This window comes from Enoplosus armatus, chromosome 19 (assembly GCF_043641665.1).
Source record: "Enoplosus armatus isolate fEnoArm2 chromosome 19, fEnoArm2.hap1, whole genome shotgun sequence".
NCBI classification, from domain to species: Eukaryota; Metazoa; Chordata; class Actinopteri; order Centrarchiformes; family Enoplosidae; genus Enoplosus; species Enoplosus armatus.
Window position 1 is genome coordinate 8570807 of NC_092198.1, and position 24077 is coordinate 8594883.

At 41.6% G+C, this 24077-nt stretch overlaps 4 protein-coding genes across 5 annotated transcripts; 2 read left to right on the plus strand and 2 right to left on the minus strand.

The window, feature by feature from the left end:
* Positions 1 to 5607: 5607 nt before the first annotated feature.
* arf6a (ADP-ribosylation factor 6a) lies at positions 5608 to 7591 on the minus strand. The gene is made up of 2 exons (XM_070925306.1): positions 7494 to 7591; positions 5608 to 7362 (listed from the first exon to the last, which is right to left on the minus strand). Exon 2 carries the CDS (start codon positions 6675 to 6677, stop codon positions 6150 to 6152), a length of 528 nt encoding a protein of 175 aa, XP_070781407.1. The 5' UTR covers positions 6678 to 7362; positions 7494 to 7591; the 3' UTR covers positions 5608 to 6149.
* Positions 7592 to 10983: 3392 nt separating this feature from the next.
* On the plus strand, positions 10984 to 18689 carry prpf39 (PRP39 pre-mRNA processing factor 39 homolog (yeast)). Of its 2 annotated transcripts, none has more exons than XM_070925512.1 (15): positions 10984 to 11085; positions 12283 to 12717; positions 13300 to 13490; positions 13595 to 13720; positions 14001 to 14119; positions 14318 to 14485; positions 14758 to 14938; positions 15348 to 15455; positions 15550 to 15714; positions 16151 to 16277; positions 16425 to 16693; positions 17104 to 17288; positions 17399 to 17482; positions 17729 to 17843; positions 18019 to 18689. In XM_070925512.1, exons 1-15 carry the CDS (start codon positions 11073 to 11075, stop codon positions 18106 to 18108), a joined length of 2376 nt encoding a protein of 791 aa, XP_070781613.1. In that variant the 5' UTR covers positions 10984 to 11072; the 3' UTR covers positions 18109 to 18689. The 2 variants fall into 2 exon arrangements, with proteins under 2 accessions (XP_070781613.1, XP_070781614.1); XM_070925513.1 differs by having other exon boundaries at positions 17399 to 17473.
* A 497-nt stretch (positions 18690 to 19186) lies between these two features.
* faua (FAU ubiquitin like and ribosomal protein S30 fusion a) lies at positions 19187 to 21010 on the plus strand. Its single transcript, XM_070925642.1, has 5 exons — positions 19187 to 19237; positions 19684 to 19765; positions 19908 to 20052; positions 20488 to 20543; positions 20778 to 21010. The coding sequence occupies exons 2-5, from the start codon at positions 19691 to 19693 to the stop codon at positions 20901 to 20903; spliced, it is 402 nt and encodes a 133-aa protein (XP_070781743.1). The 5' UTR covers positions 19187 to 19237; positions 19684 to 19690; the 3' UTR covers positions 20904 to 21010.
* Positions 21011 to 21552: 542 nt separating this feature from the next.
* Positions 21553 to 23742, minus strand: fkbp3 (FKBP prolyl isomerase 3). Its single transcript, XM_070925912.1, has 7 exons — positions 23608 to 23742; positions 23126 to 23227; positions 22880 to 22981; positions 22644 to 22779; positions 22370 to 22437; positions 22157 to 22254; positions 21553 to 21903 (listed from the first exon to the last, which is right to left on the minus strand). Exons 1-7 carry the CDS (start codon positions 23740 to 23742, stop codon positions 21849 to 21851), a joined length of 696 nt encoding a protein of 231 aa, XP_070782013.1. The 3' UTR covers positions 21553 to 21848.
* Between the last annotated feature and the right edge of the window lie 335 nt (positions 23743 to 24077).

Genomic DNA, 24077 nt, shown 5'->3' on the forward strand with positions numbered 1-24077 from the left:
ATGAAAGTTGTATTGGTGACTCTATTTCTGTGTTGGAGTAAGTGGGAGGTTGCCAACCGGCACCAGAGAGAGAGAGAGCAACATTTAGAGTAATTGGCTCCCTGTTCAGTCTGACAATATTCTCCAGAAGACCCATTAATAATTACACAAAGCATGAATGGCGGCCTTTAACCTGGGTGCAACCGGTTTTATCACCACAGCTTTTAAAGAATGTGTTAAGGCATGGTGGCACTTGTTGATTGTTGTAGTCAGGTCAATGTAGTCAGGTTTTTAGCATTCAAACTGTGCAATGTCTCAGTTTCCCAGAAAGTCAGTCCAGGAAATTACAGTGCTGTTTAATAGACCTATAATTTACTTCAGAATAACAATACTTTAACCCTGTTCTAACTGATTTATTTTAGACCCTGGCAGACACATCTATTGTACCTCTCTCCACCATCCTGTTAATCGTTTGTTATCTCAAGGTGTCCATCTGTTGCTGTGGTGTGCCATGTGTCACACAGGAAGGTTGCAGCACATGTCACTTCCTGTCACAAATGAAAGTACAGCTCAATATTTATTCATCAGTTTAGGTCTTTATCTGTAGAGGAATATAATCTTTCTGTAATTAGAAAATCATGTAGCTTCCTGCTATTTGGTTCAGATTGTTTTTATCTGCTGAAACAACAAGGCTAAAAGTAATCTTCTTCACTAAAAGATTCTTCTTAGCACTAACTTCCTGTTCATTAATTTAGTTTACTGTATGAGAGATCGGTTTACAGACATGTTGGCCCTCAAAAGCCTCCATTATCTATAGAAAGATATCGAACACAACCGCATCTATGAAATTAAAAGTGTAGATGAAATACATTGGTAGTATCTGTCCACTTGCTCTCATGTGACATTTTTTCAAGACAGTGGAAAAGAAGTAGATTCTGTTTAAGTTTTTTCTAAAGCGTGTGAAAGAGCTATACTTTAAATGCACAGCCTCCATTAATTACATCTGTGAGCCTGAATCATTGCTGCTACACACATCCCTCCCACTGCACAACTTCTCCGCCAAATGCAAACACAGGCCTCTGGCTCCCTATAATTATTAGCACATTGTCCGAGGCGGAGGGAAAAGCAATGTGCGACAGATTCTGAGGAGCTTACAACTGCCTGGAAGCTGAATGTCACTCTGCATGCTGCTTTTACGAGACTGTTTAAACGGACCCCATGACAACCGAGACGCTGAGACTTTCTGAGCTGCAGCTCCGGCCCATCCAGCCAGCCCCAAAGTCCCTTTGTGTGTGTCAATAGTGGATGTTGTCGGAAATGCCTGTGAAGACAACTGCTTTCAATCAAGAGACAGTGATTTTGAGATGGAAAACAAAAAGTAATCCACGGGTGAATCGTAGCCTCGATGGGCTGAATTTGTTAGATAAAGATAAGGCAGAGGGGTGTGTTTGAGGAGAGCAATTTTTGGCTCCTGTTGCTCATGGCAACTGGAGGATGCACTGTCCTGGGTTATAAAAACCCCCAGAGGTATTGGAGGCTTATGATGGTAAGGGCAGGGTTGTGACAGCTAAACAAATCGCTGTAATGTAAAATATAAGACCGTCCATATTCTAACCATCATGTTTGCAGGCAATAACACACAAACACAAAGCTTCTAAAGACTCCAGACTATGAGAGTTTCTCTAATTCATCTTGTTTAAAAGGAAAAGTTCAACAGTTTTAGAAAAACGCTTATTCACTTTTTGGCAAAAAGTTAGATGAGGTGATCAATACCACTCATGTCTGTCTGTTAAATGAAGCAGCCGGTTAGCTTAGCTTAGCACAAAGACTGGAAACATTGGGAAACAGCTAGCCTGGCACATAACCCAAATAAAAGAGCAAATTTTTACAGTTCAGTATTTGTATGAAGTAAACAAAAAAAGCTGTTTTCCCCTGTTTCCAGTCTCTAAGCTACGCTAAGCTAACCGGCTGCTGCTTCATATTTAATGAACTGATATATCTTTTCTTCTAACTGTCCACCAGGAAGCGACTGTGTTAACCAAAATGTTAAACTATTCCTTTAATCTTAAATAATTAGAAGGTAAATATGATGGGAAGTATTCCAACCATCCTTTTTTTTTGTTTTGCTGTACATATCTACGCCAGCCAATCAAACCAACATTTAAACACATGGACACATTTGTGCAAACATGGTGAGAAAAAGCTTGAGGGTGAAACACTCTGACTCTTCAAGTAAAGTGAGCATACTATCCGTTAACTCCCCAGCTCTATGGAAACGACTGTGGGTAGAGGCAGGCAGCGACTGCCTGAGGTGTGATAACAGCCACGATGAAAAGTGTGTCTATTCAACTCTGGATCTCCCTGTATGAGTGTTGGTGTTTGTTTGTCTTCCACGTGTAGGCTGCAGTTAACATACAGTTAAAAACAGTGCTTGGACAGGCACTGATTGGAGATTTACGGTGGCATGACACACAGCTAGTTCAGCACTGGGAAAATAGGTAAATATTTCCTAGAAAGCACATGTTAGAGGTCATACTTCATTAAATATGAGTTCATGGGCAATGGATTCCTTCATGTTGAAATGTGCATTGTCTGCATGTGACTATTTCCTGGTTTGCTGAATGAAGAACTGAAGTGAGATTAAAATCAAAGAGGAACGCCTGAGTAAACAAATGACAGAGGAACTGCCAATGAGCTCCATTTAAAAGTATTGTTTTGAAACCACCCCCCTTCAAAAAAAAATAAAAAAGGCGTACAATAGCCCAGTCCACCCCCACCCAGCGACATACAATGGCAGCACCCGTGGCTAAACCTGAACGCGAAAGAAAACGAGGCAGGTCTGCTCAGGCTTTCATTCAAATCCAACACTTCCGCTGCAGCTTTCACTGGGAGAGGAGCTTGCAGGAAACACAAGTGAATCACACCGAGTCCTGATGTGACTGTTGATGATGATGAGAAAAGATGAAAGAAATGTCTCATTGTATCAATGAGGTTGCCGGGTGATTGTGTACATTTTGACAAGCCTAACCACAGCTTCAGAACAGAATGAGTGTGTGCAACTTCTACACCAGCAGCTCACTCTCTCAGGCAGGTTTCTCTGGATGAAATACAGCTGAATTCATAGATTTCACCGGGTTAAGTGAGAGTGACAATACAAACTCTTAAATTGTGTCCTTTAACTGAGGGCCACAGGTGAGCCTGACAGCCTTTGACACCAGCCAGTGTGTGCAGTGCATCTGCTGCTGAGTGCAGTGACAGCTGTACAAAAGGCCTCAGACATGTGCAGCGTGATTCACCGACTCAGCGCTGATGTAACATCAGGAGCCGTTTCAGGCCACTCTCCCTCTCCACATTTCCTCTCCTGAGAAAAGAAAAGGCGTTTGTAGATTTCACTTTGGAATTTCCACATCCACAATGAAAGTCATGAATGGAAAAAATCATAAGCAAACAAGATCATACTTGACACTGCAGAGGCGCTGCCCTCAACTGTTCAAATAAAGTGGTTTCATTAGAATAGCACGCTCTGAAAATGCAGGAAATTCCAGTAAGCGGTGCTTCTACTTTCAAAAACAGACGTTTTGTAAAAGCGATGGCAGTTTCAGGAGAGATAACGGACTGTGGCATTTGTGTGTCTATCTCGGTTTAACTGCCTGTCCCTGTCCTTCGTGCTGGACACGTCACACGCATGGCACTGCTTTCAACACAGCAACAGGTCAAACTTCAAATCACCAGCCACAGAACAAACACCACATGAGCAAACAGAGCAAATACAGAGACAGAGAGCCAGCATTCCTGCACAGGAATTCCTGGACAGTGACTCTCCTGAACACTGCTATAATAGCATATTAGGAAAAAAAATATTTTCAGGAAATTGGAGAGTGATTATTGTGCTACTGCTTAGTTCAGAAATAGACCAAAACCTGCAGTGGAATTCACAATTTACCTTTTGTGTTTATCTTGATAGTTCAACCTGACACTTACTGTTAATGATCTGCACCTACACCACCAATTTCCATGACAACTATTTCTTCTTTCAAGTGTTTCCTGACTTCACTTAGTGACGTCACTACCCACAGTTCACACCCGCTTCTTTCGATGCAAGTAGAGGGGAAGCTGACCTTAGACACGCTATTTTCCTTCTTCTTATGGTTTGGAAACACATGAAACTCTGACCAGCGATGGGGGGGGGGGCGAATGGCTTTGAAATTGTGGCCTGATCTGAAGTCTGTGCCTTATGGCGAGTCACATACCCAGGGCAAAATGCCAGGCTGGCAAAGACCTTCTGTGAGGCTGTCACTCTAACCTCAGCAGTTACACAAGCATGGAGGAAGACACTAACTCTCATGAAGTTCTCAGTTACCCAAATTCACTCAATAATAAATATAAATATTGGTTTGTAAGAAATGTGTCATTTCCTGCTTATGAAAGTGTACTATTGCACTTTACTTTTCACAGCAGCACCCCTTGTTTAAATAGACAAATGAGACGTTTCTGAGATAGCGCTGAGTTTCCTGTTTCGTCTCTCTTTAAAAGTTCAGGCTTGTTGACTTTTACTCCTCCGTGGTTCAAGATTTGGACCAGCTCCTTTTTGCCTCTTTAATTTGCTTTCCTTTGTTTGAAAATGTCAAAAGCCCATGTGTGGCGTTCAGCTCCATGATGGGCAAAGTGACACTATAGCAAAGCACGGTTTACCTGACAATCACTACTCTGAAACCAGAGATCTCATCACTTATTCACAGCCGGTGACTCACACATGCGAGCGCGGAAAGGAAACAGGCCGAGGCTCACTTCACCTCACAGTTGGTTCCAACCAGTCCCTTCTTTCAGCCGTTCGAATGCCCCAAACTCTCACTTCCTCTTTTGTGAGCTCGCCTTCATCAGAAGTGAAATAATGCTTTTCCTACACTTCGAAACGATCGCAGCTGCTCATTGAAAAGGCGTCACTTCCGTACTGATCTGGATATATTTTTTTATTATTTCATCAGCATAGCAAAAAAAAAAAGGAACAAAAAATAAAACAGAGCAGTTTCTATGAACTATAAACAGACAGTTGGTGTGTGTCTGCAGGACCGTAAGTGTATAGGCAGATGATGATGAGTAAAAAAAGGAAAAAGAAGAGGGGTTGCAGTTACTGAAGCACCTACACTGGAGGTGGTGGGGGGTTGGGAATAAGCACTTGCTAGGTTCCAAAAGTCAATCACAGCTAGCTAGCCCCCCCCCCTCCCCCCGCCAAAGTGCAAACTCAGCAGTGGAGAATACCTTCTGCCGTAGTAGCGGTCTTGATTTTGGGGCACCTGTAACCTGGGCTCCTCCTGAGGCAGCTGAAACTACAAACACCCAACAGTAATGGAAGCTCTGGGAGAAACAAAAGAGGCAGTAATAAGACTGGTGGTAACAGATTCACACCCTGAAACAACAAAAGTATATATCCATATCACAGTGTGTATGTGTGTGTGTGTGTGTGTGTGTGTGTGTGAATATCCAGCGTCTACATAGTGTCTTTTAAACAAACCCGCCACAGTAGACATGAAGGACGTAATCACTGCACCCCCCCCCCCCAATCAAACCAGTACAATCAATTATGAAAACAGTTACCCCCCCCCCCCCGACATATCCATAATACACATTCTTACAAATGACACAGGCAGTTTGAGCCATGAGAGTGATATGCTGATGTAGGCAATGGTTTCTGCACTTTCCCCATCCTTTGGATACGTAGCTGGGTCATGAGAATACTGAATGAGATCCAAGCAGGGGCAAAAACTACAAGCGTGCGTCTCAAAGCCCCCCTAAAAAGAAATGATACAAAAAAAAGAGGAAAACAAAAAGAACTTGCACCAAGAGCTCAAAAGAAAGCTTAATGTATATTTAAAACAGTACTGATTATACAGAATGTGAACCAAAGCAAACTACAAAAAAAGAAAGAGAGCCAGCCAAAAAACTATTGTCTCTTGTTTAAATGAAATCTGGGGTTATAGTGATGTCATCATTATCAAAAAGAAAAAGAAAACAAAATATAATTGCTACTCTCTTGTGTATATACTCAGCAGAGAGGCCATAGTATGAATTGCTTCAGATTGCATTTTTTTTTTTAACTCGTGTTTTCATTCTCAGCTACTTTTTTTTTTGTTGTTGCCTCCCAAGTGTCCAGGCTGGTGAAGGGAGAAACATTAGGATTTGTAATTTGAGGTAAGCCAGGTCAGGCCCTCGTATAGTCCATCCCCTGTTGTCGCACACGAGGGCTGAACGTACCAATTCCTATCCCTGATCCGGGTCAGGCCGAGCTTCTCCTGGATCTCGTGGGGTTTCATGGCATCTGGGAGGTCCTGTTTGTTGGCGAAGATCAGGATGATGCTGTCCTTCATCTCCCGGTCGCTGATGATTCGGTGGAGCTCCTGCCTCGCCTCGTCGATCCTGTCCCTGTCGGCACAGTCCACCACGAAAATGAGGCCCTGGGTGCCTGTGTAGTAATGTCTCCACAGAGGCCTGATCTTGTCCTGGCCCCCTACATCCCACACGTTGAACTTCACATTCTTATAGGTGACGGTCTCCACGTTGAACCCAACAGTGGGGATGGTGGTGACTGACTGTCCCAGCTTCAGCTTGTACAAGATGGTAGTTTTACCAGCAGCATCAAGTCCAAGCATCAATATTCTCATCTCCTTGTTGCCAAAGATCTTTGAGAACATTTTCCCCATCTTGTTTGCTGTGCATAAATACTTTGTTAGAAGAAAAATAAGATTTCTCTAATGAGAGTAAGAAGTTGTTTATAATACAACTGGGAAGTTCAGTGCGTGCTGAGAGCCCTCCACGTGATGGCAGCGGTGGGCTGACACAAGTGTCAATACTCAAGTTTGTGCAGTTGGATAACAGGCCGCTACAATTAGCTGGACTATGATGATCTGACCTGAGCGGGTGACTTTGAGCATTCAATGGGAGCAGTGTGTGTGTAGCCCTCGCAGAATTGGGTGGGGATATATTTTCATGATCCACTGCCCTCCGATGTCAGAAGAAAAAATGACATCCCCTTGTTTCAAACTAGCCGTTGAGCACAGACTTCCTTCAAAATCCGCATTTCAAGTCTTTTTTTTTTTATCCTTCAAAAATCCTGTTGCTCTCAGTTGAGCTGGACTTGATACGGAAAAAAAGAGCCTACAATATAAATCAGGCCCAGTCCAAGCCCGGGGGTTCCCACTTCCTCCTTGGCTGCCGGCTGTCCACACTTGCCCTTAGCCAATCCCAGTCGATGGATTTTCAAAGCGCAGCGGTTTTTCTTATGAAAACACACCAAAATGTGAGCTCTCCGGTCCGTTTCTGCACCGGGACATCCAGAGCACGAGCGCTCAAAAGGTCATTGATTCATCCGACTTTCTTCTCTTCCCCCTGTGACACAAGAGCGGTCCAGAGAAGGGAGGGGTGTTAGTACAGAGGACAACTTTGGATCCGAAAAACGATTCTCTCTGCGGACAGAAAAGCACAACCAAACCAAAGAACATGGAGAGCGGGATGAATACCTGCGTCTGCGGCAATCCTCCCCCAGTCCCCGGGCCGTTTCTCCCCGCTCTTGCCGCTCTCTGTCTCTCTTCCTCCCTCTCTCTCTCCAGCCGTTCAGTCACAGCGGCGGCGGTGCTGTGTTACCGGAAAAGGTGCGGACCCAGATCAACCGCCACTTCCTCTACACTGCTCTCACACACACTAGTGCTGCGTTCAAGCGCCCCGCAAGAGCTCCGACATCTGAAGACGAAAAAAAACATCCGAACATGTGGGCATTGCATAGGAGCCTGGAGTGTTTTTTAAATAACTTTTTTAGGACACATTTGTGCTGTTATACTGTTTATCATATTATTTTTATTAAAATATGTATAGTGCTTATAGTACATTATTATATGACAGATATGTCTAAAATAAAAATCATGTTTATTATTTTTTTCTTTATTTATTTTACAGGTTAAGGATTATTTCCCGTGTGTTCTGTACAGATGCAATGTCTGTATGTTAATGTTGAAATGTTGGTGTTGGCCTTTAAGTTCCTGAAAACGTATTTTCTCAATCAGCTTCTTACTATGGGTGATTCTACATGAACACGCTATTTTCTCTTCTCTTCTCACTGATTTAAAGTGGGTGGGACTCAGATAGAAAAATGTGACGTCACATATTTCTGTGCACCAATCAGAATCTAGCAATATTTGAATCAAAATCTGATGGCACTTGCTGGGTTGTTCAGTCGCTGTCAATCAAATCAGATCAAACTACACCCAAACAGTCCCGATGTGGCAGATTAACTTTTAGGAGTTTTTGTGTGTTAAATATATATGTGTGTGTGTGTATATATATATATATTTAAACTCTGATGTCATTTTAATAATCATGAATATTGTTGTGTTGTGTTATAGAATCAGGGCCAAATTTTCAGGGAATATCAAGTGTGGAGCAAGTGAATAGTTCCTGGGAATCAGCATTAAGCGAACCTGTCATGGACGTCACACACCACTTAAGAAGGCAACACTCCCAAGTTCTTGTTAACTTTTACGGAGGAGCAATGGAAAGCATCCTGACTGGAGACATTACATATTGGCATGGCATGTGCATGGCAAAGGATACTAAAAGACAATACCCAGCCGCAGCCTATTGACCCTGCTCCTGGCTGGCAAGCAATACAGAACTAAGTTTCTTTTCTCAGGCTGAGAGACTCAACTCAACTCATCCTCTGCAATCCACCATAAATAAATGACATGGAACTTTACACTGACATTGCACATACTGTACATACTTTCTGGATGTATATGTGTATATATATATGTATATGGGTATATAAGGAACTTTATATATTGTTTTATTTTATTTTATTCTATTCAAATGTAAATATTTGTATATATGTGTGTGTAGCATAAAGGGGCTATAACTTTCATTTCATTGTGCAACACTGTGTTGTAAAATGGCAATAAATTAACTTTGAACCTTGAACCTTGAACTTTGAAGTTGACGCAGTGTTGCACTGCGCCTTCTGGTTGAAAGTTTAAAGTCTGTGAGAGGGACAGTCTTGAAGTCTGTTACCCCTATGACCCTGCAGTGATGTCACAGTGAACTGACACACCCTGGAGTACACTTCTATATCACTGCAAAAAGCTGAGAAGTTAAACCGCAGCACAGACAACAGTTTAGCTGTTGTTAAGCTGTTATTTGATGATGTGCCACTCCACTGAAAAATTAAATGAGTTCCAGCCCACAAGGCATAAACAGGAATACTGACTGGCCTGACCCAGCATATGACAAATGTAATTATTTATTTGACTTTGACTTCAGTAAATTCATAATTATTTAATCAACTTATAATATATTTTTAGAAATGCATCACTATATTAATTTATAATTATCATAAACTGTAAACGCTTTAAGACTAGGCTCCATGCTGCCTTGTGGGCATGTGCTTCACTTAAATTGTAAGATTTCTGACTGTCCCCAAAAGCACCATACGCCATTTCGCATGCGCGCTTCAAAAAAACTAAACTGCAGGCCGGCCCATTAGCTAGTGTTAACGCCATTTGAGCTTTCATTGTGTATTTAATCACCTCTAATATTACATCTGCCAAAATAATTACACATATGCCTGTGCATATGAATCAGAAGTAAGGGTTTAGAAGGCCTAATGATCAAAAGAGGGGTTTACGGCAGGGTCTTTCCGACATGTCTTATCATTCATTCAAAACGAGTTCCCGTATGATCAGTGTGTGACGTGGAGGTTGTGAGTGAGTAGGGCGGGGGCAACTACAAACTACCGTGTTTCACATTGTCAAAAGCAGCACTTGACACCTGCTTATTATAACTGACTAAACACACAATTAACTTAATAAAGATATATAGATGATTACTGAAGAACTAAAGTATGTCATGGAGAGGTAGGATGTTATGAGAGCATCATGATTTCAGTGATCCTCGTCAACTTCACCATGTACAAAGAGGTAGGCTATTTGCATCAGGCCATTTGCAACTTTACAGGAGGATAACTTTAGGATTTGAAAAAGTTACAGTCCCTTTGACTGTCTTTGTCCATTTTGTAGCGCCCAATACCATTTTAAAACTGGGTTTCTGTAGTTTCTTAGAGGTTACATATGTAGGAAAAAGATTTACCCAAGCATATATTTTCAGGATCCCTGCATGAAAGCAAATAACACATTTTAGCATATACCAAAATCTACTACATTTAAACTAAAGTCTGACCAATATTTTTGAGGTTGATACTGAAAATGATATTTGACTGATATATTAGTTTTAAAAATACGATAACGATATATGACCAATATATATTTTTTTCATAAACTAATTGCATAGACAAACGTTTTTGGTAAGGATCCCTTAAATTATTACTGTTAAATTATTATTACAATTATGACTACAATAATGTGGGATATTTTAGAGTTGATAAATAAACTATGGAATAGCAATGCTGTTTCAAAACATAAATCTTAGGCATTTCTGTACTGCAAATTCTTGTTATGTATCGGTTGACATATTTGCCAACACCTATATCTATCTGCAATAAAACTGCAGGAAAATTATGTTGTAGTCTACATCAGTGATCAAAAAACAAATCGAGAAGATCACCTTGGTATTAATCACTAATGTTAAAATTCACCACTATTATAATTTCAGGACAGTGTAATTTTAATGTGGACGATGTTAAATTCTGCTATCCAGTGAACGTTTATGTTTTTAGTATGGGTCTTAATGAGCTACTGAGAATAGGAATAAGTATACGTACGCCTTTTAAAACCAAATGTACTTATGTGTGGTAGCCTAATGATTTGACCTCTCTCATTGTTCAGTTAACTAAATTTCTATCCCTTTCCTTTAGTTTTTCTGCGTGTACAGTCTTGTGGCCTTGCCCGTTGTATAAAGTGTATCAAAAATGTGGCACAAATTGGAAATTGGTTTCACACTCACACGGGCGGGTGCTGCACTGAGCATGCGCAACTCTGTCTCGGTTCTTTCCTTAAGTTAAGAATGGTGGGCGAAGCGCGCCTGGTCGTTCTAGGTTAACGTGAGATCAAGTGACTTCAAAAGCTGCACAAGTTCTCAAGGTTGACCAGAATTTCATGGAAGATACTGGTAAGATCCCAAAACTTGTCTATATTTGTGCAATTGGTGTAATGTGGCTAGTAACAGCCAGCTAACGCTAGCTACTAGTGGTACCGAGTGAAATCTCCAGCGTTAGCCGGCTAGCTAACGTGGAGAAGCCTCTGGCGTCGACTATTAACTGGAAATGGAGGCAAATGCTTAGCACGTTGTAGTTGTTCTAGTTAGCGTACGGTGAACGGGGTTATTGAGTAATCAATCACCGTTGAGTAAACTGAATTTATTACAACGTGTAGACCTGGTAAGCTGAAAATCGTAGTTAACCAACTAAATGCTCATAATCGAGTTCACGTTCAACGTTACAAAACGAAGGCTAACGTGAAGCTAACATGTATCTCTGATCACTTTGGTGCTGTGATACTTCTCAGGAAATAGACAGCAGCCAAGGCCCAACTTCTGATTGAACTTTGACTATGCAAACAATCTCCCGGGTGCAACATGGTCTCAAACAGCAAACAAGGCTAACGCTAAAGCTAACATTTATCGATTTGGACGGAACACGTAGCGTTAGTTAGCCTTTGCTAACAAGTTATTGAGCTACGCGGAGTGTTATTTAACTAAGAACCCGATCACGTGGATGCATTATTTTTAGTAGCTAACGCACGGGTTTAAGCTAAAGCTGGCATCCGTTTTAATGTTAGAACAAGGAAGTGTCCTGTAACTTAGCACCAGCTGCTGCTTTTACTCGGGTGACCTTTTTTGGTATAAAGGTAATTAACTTTTGAAAATGTCGACATGACCTACTCCATTTAAACATATTACGCATCTCGGGTCAGAATTATTAACTACCGCTCTGGTGATAACTATTAAGCGATGAACGGTGCAGTTGCGAAATCATTTGTTTCCTACAAGGTAAAACATGCCACCAAACGAGTTATGGAAAGTTCTTTATCTATAGGAGGTGCACTTCGAGGTGATCTATCTTCTCAATGGTGAATTAAGACCAAGTAGCAATTTCTTTTTTTGCCATGTTCGCTACAAAAGTTTTACTAGACTTGAAGTGAAAAGGTTATTTAATTTACTTTAGCATGTGGCAAAGAAAATCATTACATTTGAGAACCTGAAACCAGATAATATTTGTTGATTTTACTTGGAAAATGACTGAAACTGTTAATCGGTCACAAAAGAGTTGCCCATTAGTTTTTGACAATCCAACCTGCTTTTCAACAGGCCTGCAACTCTCAGACGACACCGTTACTGGAATGCTGGACACTGAGTCCCCTGCCATGGAGAGCAATGGGGATGCCTTTCTTCCTGACCTTCCTGTTCTAGGCCAAGCTGCTGACTGGTCTCCAGACCAGGTTGCTCCGGAACCACTCACCAACATCTTGCCCGAGGACTCAGATGCGTCCCAGGATGCTCCGGAGCAACAGCTGCAGCCAGACCAGCGAATGAATTCCACAGAGCAGGCATCTGTGGAGAAGGCTGTGGAGCAATTTCAGCTTGCCAGTGCCCAGCTCTTCCAAGAGGAGCAGCCACCACCACCACCACCTCCACCACGGCCCGCAGAAGAGCCAGAACAGCCATCAGAGTCAGGGGAGACTCAACAGGACAGCCAGGAAATGAATATAGAGCCAGAGGCTGCTGTCCCGGATGGCAGTCAAGGTAATCAAAATAGTTGCGGTTTAGTTGTTGCTATGTATCCAATATAAATATTAAGTCAAAACTGGTCTCCTTACATGGCAGCAATAGAAAGTGGAAAGTTGTAAATTTAGGATGGATCATGACTTAATAGTTGTATAGAGCAAAACCTTTCCACGCAGTTCTCTCAACTGTAGTGGTTAAAACACTAGTGGCCCGTTGATATATGCACTAGTACCACAGAAACATAGCATTAACTTAAAATGATGCTGCTGGTTTCATTGCACATAATCATGTAATACGGTCTTTTGACTGTGATACAGTATTTGGCCATTTCCCAACCAAATCTTAGTATAAATGCAGGAAAAAGGTTGAGCTTTTCAGACAACATGTGATCATAGGATGTTTGAATTACCTGTTAAAAACACATTGTGGTCATTTTTTTATTGCTGCTTTTGTAAGTGACCTATTTCTTGAAAAAAAAAAATATATACAGAATTCCACCATTGGTCTTTTTACATAGTAGTTATTAAACAAATGTAGGACCAATACCATGCTTGGTCCTCCACTTAATGCCACTACATGATTCCTTGTTATCTTCTCCAGATGGGACTGAGGCACAGGTGATGGAGGATGGCATGGAGCTGGAAGAACCATCCAAAGAGACAACAGAAGAATTGATTGTTCCTACAGAGCCACAGGAGCCCAGTGAGTTTGAAAAACTCTTTAAAGGGTGCGAGGAGAACCCAGAAGACTTCAATGGTTGGGTCTACCTGCTGCAGTATGTAGAGCAAGAGGTAAGAGAAGACATGTAGGTTATCCAGACATGATAATCAAATTCTTGTACTGAAAGGGAAATTGTAACCTATTGAATCTTTTTGCGGTCACCTGTCCCTTGCAGAATGCCTTAGCAGCTGTGAGAAAGGCGTTTGATGTATTCTTCCTGCGTTATCCCTACTGCTATGGCTACTGGAAGAAGTATGCTGATATTGAGAAAAAACACGACAACATACAGGTTGCAGAAGAGGTAAATATAAACAGCTTCTGGACACACATGCATTGCTTTCTTGTCTTTGATTTTCTACCTTTTACTATATGTGCTGGACTACTCTGGCATTGTCCCTATTGTGTATCCCATTATTATATTAGTACACTGTCTCAAGACCATGTAGTTGTGCCTACATCTTGGTCCTTTAGAGACTTCATACGGCACCTCTTTAAGGCAGAGGGGCAACAAGAGAGCCACTTTTACGAATGTTCTTTTGTTCCAGCCATTGACGGGCAGTTTGTGTTTGGTCTTTCCCCAGGTGTACAGAAGAGGCTTGCAGGCCATCCCTCTTAGTGTGGACCTGTGGTTACACTACCTGACCTACATCAAAGAGAACTCAGACCCTAGTGACCCAGAGACTGAGGGACGCATTCGAGCGTGAGTAAAAGACTCTTACTTTATAGCATTTGTCTTCAGTTAAAATCGAATTGTCCCTATTTTTCTGTGTAAATGGTTGAATGAACCGATCAAATATTTGGTTAAATTCAGTGTCATTTTTGATCACCGGTGGGCTAATGAGACAGCAAATAGTTGCATAAGATTCATGATCTTTCCTTTTTTATTTTCTACCTTCAGTGCCTTTGAGCATGCAGTGCTTGCAGCAGGCACAGATTTTCGCTCAGACCGTCTGTGGGAGTCCTTCATCAACTGGGAAACAGAGCAGGAGAAACTGGCTAACGTCACCACCATCTACGACCGCATCTTGGGCATCCCAACCCAGCTGTATTCCCAGCACTTCCAGAGGTAGGGGGTAGAAACAGAATAAAACTTTGGTAGCAGTCTGATTTTATCAGCTCCTCAGTTATACTCCAGAGACACAGGTTCTCTGTAGTTGAAAGACGACATTTCTTTTTAAAGGTAATGTAAATGTAGCATTGAGCAGAATAGGGCCCTCTCCTCGTAGCACTCAGCTCCACACAACACAAAGAGGCCATTTAAGCCCATTTTTACTAAAGTAACACCATTTGACATCTTTCTTTGAGTTGAATCTTATTTACCTGTTTTTAATCTTCCAGGTTCAAAGATCATGTGCAGAGCAACAACCCCAAACACTTCTTGTCAGAGGAGGAGTTTGTTCAGCTGAGGCTTGAACTCTCGAAAGCAAGCCTAGCTGCGATGGTCCGAGAAGATGATGAGACACCTGTTGCTCAGGAGGAGCTGCCACCTGGTACAGAAGATCTTGCGGACCCTGCTAAGGTATAAATCCAGTTGCCAGTCTTGCAGGGGAGACACATTTCCAAAAGTACTGCTTGCAGGGGTTAGCAGGAGCTTGCCTGTTCTCCATGATGAGACCGAAAGAAAGCTTTGCTCAGGTTTGAAGAGGTGTCTTTATGTCAGCAGCCAAGCCAATGAATGCCAGGGACTCGCCCTAAAACTAAAAGGATCAACCGTGGCCCATTGACCCCAGCACCTGCACCCAGAGGCTGACATGCAGGGTGCATACATACCTCCCCCCCTCTACAGGCTTCTTGTCTCTGGCAAGCTCATGGTGATGTAAATCCTTGGTTGCAGGCCTAGCAGTTTTTACATCAAGTGGAGAATGTGATATGGTGACGCCTACATGAGGGTGTTAACCATGTGCTTTTTTCTGTGTGTCTTCATGTAGAGAGTGACGGAGATTGAGAATATGCGCCACAAGGTGATCGAGCTTCGGCAGGAAGTGTTCAACCACAACGAACATGAAGTCAGCAAGCGCTGGGCCTTTGAGGAAGGGGTATGTGTTGTGTTTTCTTCACATTATGTTAATTGTTGAATTAGTTAATTATTCTTTGACACTATAAAACAAACATTTATTCATGTCTTTTTAGATTAAGAGGCCATACTTCCATGTCAAAGCCTTAGAGAAGACCCAGCTGAACAACTGGAAGGAGTACCTGGACTTTGAAATTGAAAATGGGACTCCGGAGCGCGTGGTCGTTCTCTTTGAACGATGCCTGATCGCTTGTGCACTCTACGAAGAGTTCTGGACCAAGGTAATGTAACATGACCTCTCTCACACTCCCGCTACCTCCCTGCACTTCCCCCCATCAACGATGATATCACAACGACACAGTAAATCGTCCTGCACTCTCTTTGCGTGTAACGTTGATATGTGACTGTATCTGTTGTATTAGGGGATGGCCAGCTTGCCACACAAGATTTGACTGCAGCATTTGCCAACTACTACGTTGCATCTTCTTCGTCTCCCACTACCTTACAGAAACTTATCTAATTGGTTCCATGAAGGTGCTGATGGGTTTACACAGAAAATTTCTAAAAACGATCTTGTCAATGAAGAAATTCACTGTTTCTGTCAACTGAAAATTTAGGTTTAAAATGTGTTCTCTTTTGCCTTTCTCTTTCTCCTCTGTTCTTTTTCTGTCCTTTCCCGCATTCCTTCCAACTCGCTCTTTCTTTTTCACTCTGAAGTATGCAAAATATCTAGAGGGCTACAGCACTGACGGGGTGAGACATGTCTACAAGAAGGCCTGCACCATCCATCTGCCCAAGAAACCAGCCACCCACCTGCTGTGGGCAGCCTTTGAGGAGCAGCAAGGTGAGTGACACTCAAACCAACATGCAAACTGAACAGACTGTCAAATTACCAAGGAGATTATGAGAGGACAGACTTTTAAAAACACAATTGCGTGTAATTTGACTTGAGTTCATCCGTACTGATAGTATTCTGCTTTTCTTTGCTCAGGCAACGTAGAGGAGGCTCGTAGCATCCTGAAGTCCTTGGAGGCGGCAGTCCCAGGTCTGGCCATGGTGCGTCTTCGGAGGGTCAGTCTAGAGCGTCGCCATGGTAACTTGGAGGAAGCGGAGGCCCTCTTAAGGGAGGCCATGGAGTCTGCGAAGAATGCTACTGAGACATCGTTCTATGCTGTGAAGCTGGCCAGGCAGCTGATGAAGGTGCAGAGGAGTCTGAGCAAGGCCAGGAAGGTGCTGCTGGATGCTATTGAGAAAGACCAGGTGAGACCTGGTTGGTGACCTCTTTGACAGATGCATACATAAATGGTTGGCATGGAGAACTTAGAGTCAGTCCTGATTAAATCCTAAAATGTTGCCATTTGACTCAGTGTTTTGAATGGGGGAAAAAAAAACATATTGTAGTAAAAGTAGTACATTTACATGCTGTATTTTTTCATTTACACATCTTAAATTTGATTATATGAAATTTGGAGACCCTTAAATTGAATGAACTGTGGAGAAATATGGACAGCTGGTTTTCTGCTGCAGTAAATTGTGCTCGGAATGCAAAGAGAAACTGGAGTTTGAAGATGATGAACCGCCTTAATGCAATTAAATGGGAATTGTACCACTCTCCTCTGTGGTGGCACTACACTTGTGAGATGCACACTAATATTTTTGTTGCCTTACAGACGAGTCCAAAACTTTATCTAAACCTGCTTGAGCTGGAATACAGCGGAGACGTGACGCAGAATGAGGCTGAGATCTTGGCTTGTTTTGACCGAGCCCTGAAGAGCCCGATGCCCCTTGAATGCCGCCTCCTCTTCTCCCAGCGCAAGGTCGAGTTCCTCGAGGACTTTGGCAGTGACATCAATGTGTGAGTTTTTTGTTACTTTTTAGAGACAGAAAAATTGATTAAGTTTTTTTTTTTAATTCCTTCCTTTCATATTTGCCATTGAGTAATTTTCATCTTTTTATATCATTTAGGCTTGTGACTGCCTATGAGGAACATCAGAAATTGCAGAAAGAAAGCGAACCCACAAAGAGGAAAGCCGAGAACGGGTATGACAGGTGCATAATGGAACAGGGCTTGGGTCACATCAACACAACATTATTTTCATACCTTTGTCAAGTAACTCTCCCATCAAGTAATAGCGGTTCAACCAAAGTGTCCTGTGAGTTATTCATTGCGCCAGTGAACAGTGACAGCAGCTGAACATAACCTAAAAAGTTCCTAATGTAGCGCACAACATTAAACTCAGATATAAGAAGCTTTATTTCTTGGGATTTTACTGACTTGAAACTATTCGTCTCCAGCTCTCAGGAACCTGACGCCAAGAAACAGCGCGTGGATGACGGTTCCTCAGCTGCAGCTAACGCAGTGACAGACACGCAGGAAAACAACTCTGCATACAACTACAACTGGTACCAGGTGAGTCATATCACACCAAGCACATATGGCCATTTACAGCATTTATTGTGTGTATTTTCTAGTAAGAACTTATTTTAATCAAAAAAGGCTGATAAAACTATTCCAAAGTTAAGCACATGTTTTGTTTAAGCCTCTTGAAACTTTAGTAACTTTTTCTCCTTCCCTCCTTTTTTAGCAACAATATGGCGGTTGGGGACAAAACACCTGGGGGCAGTACAACCAATATGCACAGTATAACCAGTACTACCCCCCTCCTCCAACATGATGGACAAAATCCTGACATGAAGATGGAGACTCAGAGGAAAGCCTCCTTTCTGACCTGCCTACATCTCTGAACAGGGCTACTTAACTGGGTGTCATGGAGATTTCAATCCAACCACAGAAGCTGATATGTGTCTTCTCCCTGTTTTGAAGTGTGCTAATCTGTTTAAATGACACTTTGTAGACATTAGTTGGGATATAATACACTTGGCCCTCCATGGCAGCCATGTTGATCAGTCATGTTTTAAAAAAAAAAAAAAGTTAGTTGCTACATCCATCATCTCCAACACTGGCTGCTTATTTGGGTCCTTTAATGCATGTTATTTGTGAAGGCAGATTTATTTTTCCCTGTGTGATAAAGGCTTTTTTAATTTTTAGATCGGATGACTTAGTTTGGTCTCTTTCTTTGTGTTAAAGATTTAAACTTGTAATGGAGGCATTCATTAATGTACCTCTGAGTCGTGTTTCTTCTCCCCAAACTGAAAGATTTTTAATATTTCATGGTTATGTTTCCATAAAGAAAATTAAGAGTTCCTCCCTTTTTTATTTTGACTTGATTTCATAATAAAGATATTGATATCCTGACGTCTCTCATCTATTTCTTAATTCCTTTTGATTCCTAAAGGATTTCTGCAGATCTCATGAGCTTCTTACAGACATTACACATACACAATCCTGTCAAAGGATGTGTTTAAGTACAGAAATAATCTTTTCCTCATGTTCACTATGCAGTATCAAGTGCAAGTGAAAAGAACCTAAATGTTCATATAACAAGCAGCTTACTTTTTTACTGCTGAGTCACATGAAGAAATGAAACTAATAAAGTGCCCAAATAAACCTAGGCCTACTCAACACTGCAGCTCGTTTATAAAGACCTAGTTGGGCCGAGTATGAAATGATTGTGTGGTAACCTTTCAGAAGTTTGTGCTGTTTAACGCAACATTCTGAATTTTAACCAATTAACACAACATAAACTATTTTTGATCTTTCAATAACTTAACTGCATCGGCCCCCAACGCGCGATGGGCGTGGCCACTGCTTCCGACTAGGTTTACGTAAATCCGCACATGCGCAGTGTCGGCCCTTAAACAGCCCTTTCTATGCCTAGCGTTGAACGACTAGCATCAAACGAGGTAAGGCCTGTGCAATTTAGGTGAAAAAGCATAATTATGTGAAGCCCTGGTAGATTTTGGTACGCGAATATGACGCCTATGTCATTATTTATCTCAAGTTATACTTCATTTGAACAGTTGACCAACATTTCTCGTGTTTCTGAGCGACTTTATGAAACGCGTGCCCCATGCGGCTAGTTAAGCTAGCATAGCATTAGCAAGATACCAAGAGACACAAGTCTGTTTCAGCTCCCGGCACGCTGCTCTGCACTGGTTCTTGTCAATTTTCAACTTGCCTGTTTTGTGACAGAGTGCACTTTGGGAAATAACTTAAACGTGGAAATACTATTGATCACAAGCATAACGTGGCGGGTTTGGTAGCCAATGTTTGCTGTCACATAAATCCAACGTCACAAGCTGATTTCCGCAATAGTATCTTTGATAATTACTGATTTTTTTTTTTCCAGCATCAAGATGCAGCTCTTCTTGCGTGCCCAGAACACTCACACCCTTGAGGTGACCGGACAGGAGACTGTTGGACAGATCAAGGTAAAATGTCTATAAGTTGGCCTTGTTCTCAAAGTAGCCATAGACACTTGAATGCAGCACTGTTTTTAGTGATCTATGTGAACTCTGTAATGATTTCATGTGGAAAGGGCTTTGATAATAAAACTTATTTCTTGTCTCTCAGGCCCATGTCCAGGGTCTGGAGGGTCTCCTGGTTGAGGACCAGGTGCTGTTGCTTGCTGGTTGCCCACTGGAGGATGATGCCTCTCTGGCATCCTGCGGTGTCTCAGAGCACTGCACCCTGGAGGTAGCTGGCAGACTGCTGGGAGGTCAGTACACAGATGCAACACACAACTCTTTGTAACAATAAAATTTTCAAGACCGTAAGCAATGTAAACGTGACAGAAAGCTTATTGAATATGCCCAGTAACAAGTGAAATGTTTATCTCGTCTTGTGTCTTCAAATTAGGATTATTTGATCACTGATCCACTAAACTGGCCTTAATATAGTGTGGGAATAAAAGTCACAAGCCAGAATTTCCTGTTGATCACAAACTTGGCCAGCCGTGATACACAAACCACCACCACCATTGTTGCACAAGTCGTATCATCATGGATGAATACAAAAGTAACTAGATGTTTTCAATAGATTATGGCTCCCTTATTATTCTGAACACTAGGTAGATCGGTGTCAATTACATCAGCTTTAGTTTGTCTGGGAAATATCCCAATTAACACTTCCCTTTTCCTTCCCTCCCCTCCAGGTAAGGTTCACGGCTCTCTGGCCCGTGCCGGAAAAGTGAGAGGACAGACACCCAAGGTAAAGAGATTTTATGCTTTTTTTTTGGAACCTCATGTTCCAGTATAATACAAACTCCCAATTTACACCTTTTCTGGCCGGAGGAATTAATGTATAGCACTTACAATGTAATGGTCTTGTATATGTATGAAAATGGCCTTTTCTAATTTTGGATGTGCTAGTCATTAATGTATACATTAAAATATATTGTACAATGTGATCTTTTAAATAACTGTGGTCTGTCTTGTTGTCCAGGTTGACAAGCAGGAGAAAAAGAAGAAGAAGACTGGCCGTGCTAAGCGTCGCATTCAGTACAACAGACGCTTTGTGAACGTTGTGCCCACCTTCGGAAAGAAGAAGGGACCCAACGCCAACTCCTAAGTGCTTCAGTGCCCAAAAGGAGTAGCACGATCACCACCCATACGTTTTTACCAAGTTAAATGTTATCCTGCTGTACAGAATAAAAATTGGCTTGGACAAAAAAAACAGTTTGTTTGGTATATGATGCAATTTAAAGTGGTTGCTATTTGCAAAGGTTTTGTGACAAAAAAATTTCTGAATCCATTACCCTATTTTTTAAATGACTTTAAAACACAATTATGATCTCTTTTAAAACGACAGGTTTGTCCGCTTTTTTGTTGATCGTGTTAGCCTTAGTTAATCAGGTGGTAGTGATTTTAAGAGCTGTACAATGTATCAATGAACAGATGACAAGTTTAAACTTTGTGCAGTTCTTTGCCTGCGTATCTAAATTGGTGTCATCTGCTGTAAATGTAATATTTAATGGACGGATAAGTGAGACTTTTCATAGAGTAAAACTGAACAGAATATATAAAGCAAATCTGAGACTAGTGCACATTCATTTCTTTCATATCAGAAAAGGGTTAAAGAAAATGGGATGTAAGAACCAGAGTTTTCCCATACCAATGCAATTCATGTAAATAATTAAAACCCCCCCAATCAATATATACATGTAAAATGATCAGCTGTTAAGAAAACCAAAAAGTGAATAATCATTCCTTTCTAAAAATTAAGTCTCTGAAACAGGTTTATTTATCACTTTCGTGCAAAACAACAAAACAAAATGCAGAGAATAAGGTTTCAGGGTGTCTCATATGTACATTATTGACAAGCCATCACAAAAATTAAAACGATGTAATAACTGGTCATCGTCTCTCAAAACGTGATGATAAATGAGACAAAGTAGAAACAGAACAGCGCAGTCCAAATGCCATTTAAACTTGAATCTTTACAGCAAGGCCCTTGGATATTTTTTTCCCACTCAATCCTTGAAGTATAGTGCATGCGGGCCACAACATACGTCAGTTAATCCACAGACACCAGCTCGACCTCAAAAATCAGCTTTGCATTGGGTGGAATTCTGGAAGAGCTGGAGTTAAGGAAAAGACAGCGGTCAATGCTAAATGAAAGTCATTTTTTCATCAAATCAGATTAAAGCTAGCCGCACAGCAAAGAGTACCGACACTCCCAAATGAGACTCAGCCCCTAAAACAGTACCAGCTCCACAACACAATATCTGAAGCTGACCTCCGACCACTTGACAATTAGTATCACATTACTTTATAAACACATGGATATTTACATGCACAAACTCAGCCAAAGAAAAAGGATACTTGGATTCAGGGAGACCCTTCCTTCCGTAGGCCCACTCTGGTTCAATCTCCAATCGAGCGGTTTCACCCTTGCTCATTGTTAGCAGTGCCTCATCCCACTGTGAAAGTAAAGGATTACTGGTGATGACGTGCAGAGAGAAGTGTCATATTGAGGAACTGACAAAAGTTTGGATGCACAGAGCAAGAAAACCAAAACAAATCGGAATCACTTACTCCTCTGATGACTCTGCCCAATCCAACTTTGAAGCTCAGTGGTTTAGTTTGCTTCTTCTTCCTAGCCACTGCAGAGACACAACAGTGATGGTTTAAACCCAAAGACACAATCGTCAGAGGATATTGATTTCATCTACATCTATAACCAAAACAGCTATTATAGTTTAAACAGTTACATTGGGTGATGTAAATTTGAGTCCAGAGGGTGTTACTACTTGAGACACAAAAGACAATGTGCAATATAAATAGACAATATGTGCATGGTCTGTCATACATGCGGGAATATTGGTGTCGAAGACAGTTCCATCCTCCAAGGTACCAGTGTACCAGCAGCTCACTGTCTCGCCTTTCTTCGGAAAGTTTGTCTTATCACCTTTCTTCAGCACTGACTTAGTGTATTTGGGCGGACCCTAGGAAAAGCAACGCAGGAGGGGTTCATAATAGTTTGTGTATGTGCAAAGCAAAAATGAACAATCAACATCCCCTAAATTCAACACCCTGGACCAGTACCTCATCCACAACCTCTGTCTTGACTTCTTTGGGCTTCTCTTCAATTTTCACGGCTCTAACCTGCTCGGTCACTTCTTCGACTGGTTCTGTGCCTTTAAACCTCTGCAAATAACAAGGAAAAGCACAAAACACACACACACACACACACACACACACACGGCTGAATGAGTCTGTCAGACAGTTCACATCAACCCCACAGATGCAGTGTCACTATGTGCATTATCAAGTCTCATCATCACCACTTACTTTGCTCTCAAAGAGCTGATTGTAGGCAATAATCAGTTGTTCTTTCTTTGCTGTTTTGGCAACATTTTTTATGTTTCCCAGCAGCTTGTGCTCGTTGAGGAACTGAAAGGGAAAACAAAATTAGAGGGACATGGTTGACAGATGATAACTTTGTTTAAACACCATCTGTGTACTCCTGCCCAAATCCATGAGATGTTTAGGTCATGGCTGTGCAAAATCATGTCAAACCAGAAATTCTGCGGTTTCAGCTCATGCTCAAATATAATGAGCTGTGTTTTATATCTGAATTGTGCAGCATTTTTGTACAAATATTACTCTGCATTGTTGTACACCCTGCCTAGCTTGATGCTACAACACAACAGCTATTATGTGGCTCCCCTTAGCTAACCACGCAGCGTGCTGCAGCTCAAAGGCAGCATTAGCACTTTAACCTACAAATATTCAAACTAAAACCCACAAGGAGACTGAGGTGATAAACATACCGAGTGCGCTGCATTGTCCTGAATGTACTTTATAAGGTCTTTTTTGGGCAAATCATCACTTTTGAGCTGCTCATCGCTCCACTCCCGTGTTGGTTCAGCCGCCATTTTGAGAGGCGGACTGGTGAACTTTGACATCCGTGGCGTATATTAAAAACTGCAGCCTTTTTGTTTCATTGTGGACCCTCTGCATCATACATTTTAATTTACCTCATGAACTGCCAGGTGGTATTGTTGACAATATAGTGAGGAAAAAAAACAGTCTGGAAAAAAAAACAATTTAACACACAGTGTATGCTGAATTAACCAAACATTAAATCCATAACACATACACACATTATAAAGTCTACTCAAGTGAGCCTATTAGTTACAATAAAGGAGATCTGAATCAGTATTAGAGCGAGTTACATCTCTATAAAATGTGTGTCCTGCCACCTAGTGGACAAATATATGTAACCTTTTAGGAGATATTA

Coding starts and splice junctions, on each gene's coding strand:
- arf6a (XM_070925306.1), bottom strand. CDS start 6,677: ATGGGGAAAATGTTCTCAAAGATCTTTGGCAACAAGGAGATGAGAATA.
- prpf39 (XM_070925512.1), top strand. Junction 12,718..13,299: donor TGTCCCGGATGGCAGTCAAG/GTAATCAAAATA, acceptor TATCTTCTCCAG/ATGGGACTGAGGCACAGGTG. Junction 15,715..16,150: donor ACGAAGAGTTCTGGACCAAG/GTAATGTAACAT, acceptor TTCACTCTGAAG/TATGCAAAATATCTAGAGGG.
- faua (XM_070925642.1), top strand. CDS start 19,691: ATGCAGCTCTTCTTGCGTGCCCAGAACACTCACACCCTTGAGGTGACC. Junction 19,766..19,907: donor AGACTGTTGGACAGATCAAG/GTAAAATGTCTA, acceptor CTTGTCTCTCAG/GCCCATGTCCAGGGTCTGGA. Junction 20,053..20,487: donor AGCTGGCAGACTGCTGGGAG/GTCAGTACACAG, acceptor CCTCCCCTCCAG/GTAAGGTTCACGGCTCTCTG.
- fkbp3 (XM_070925912.1), bottom strand. CDS start 23,742: ATGTCAAAGTTCACCAGTCCGCCTCTCAAAATGGCGGCTGAACCAACA. Junction 22,438..22,643: donor CGACACCAATATTCCCGCAT/GTATGACAGACC, acceptor GTGTCTCTGCAG/TGGCTAGGAAGAAGAAGCAA. Junction 22,255..22,369: donor TGGGCAGAGTCATCAGAGGA/GTAAGTGATTCC, acceptor TTACTTTCACAG/TGGGATGAGGCACTGCTAAC.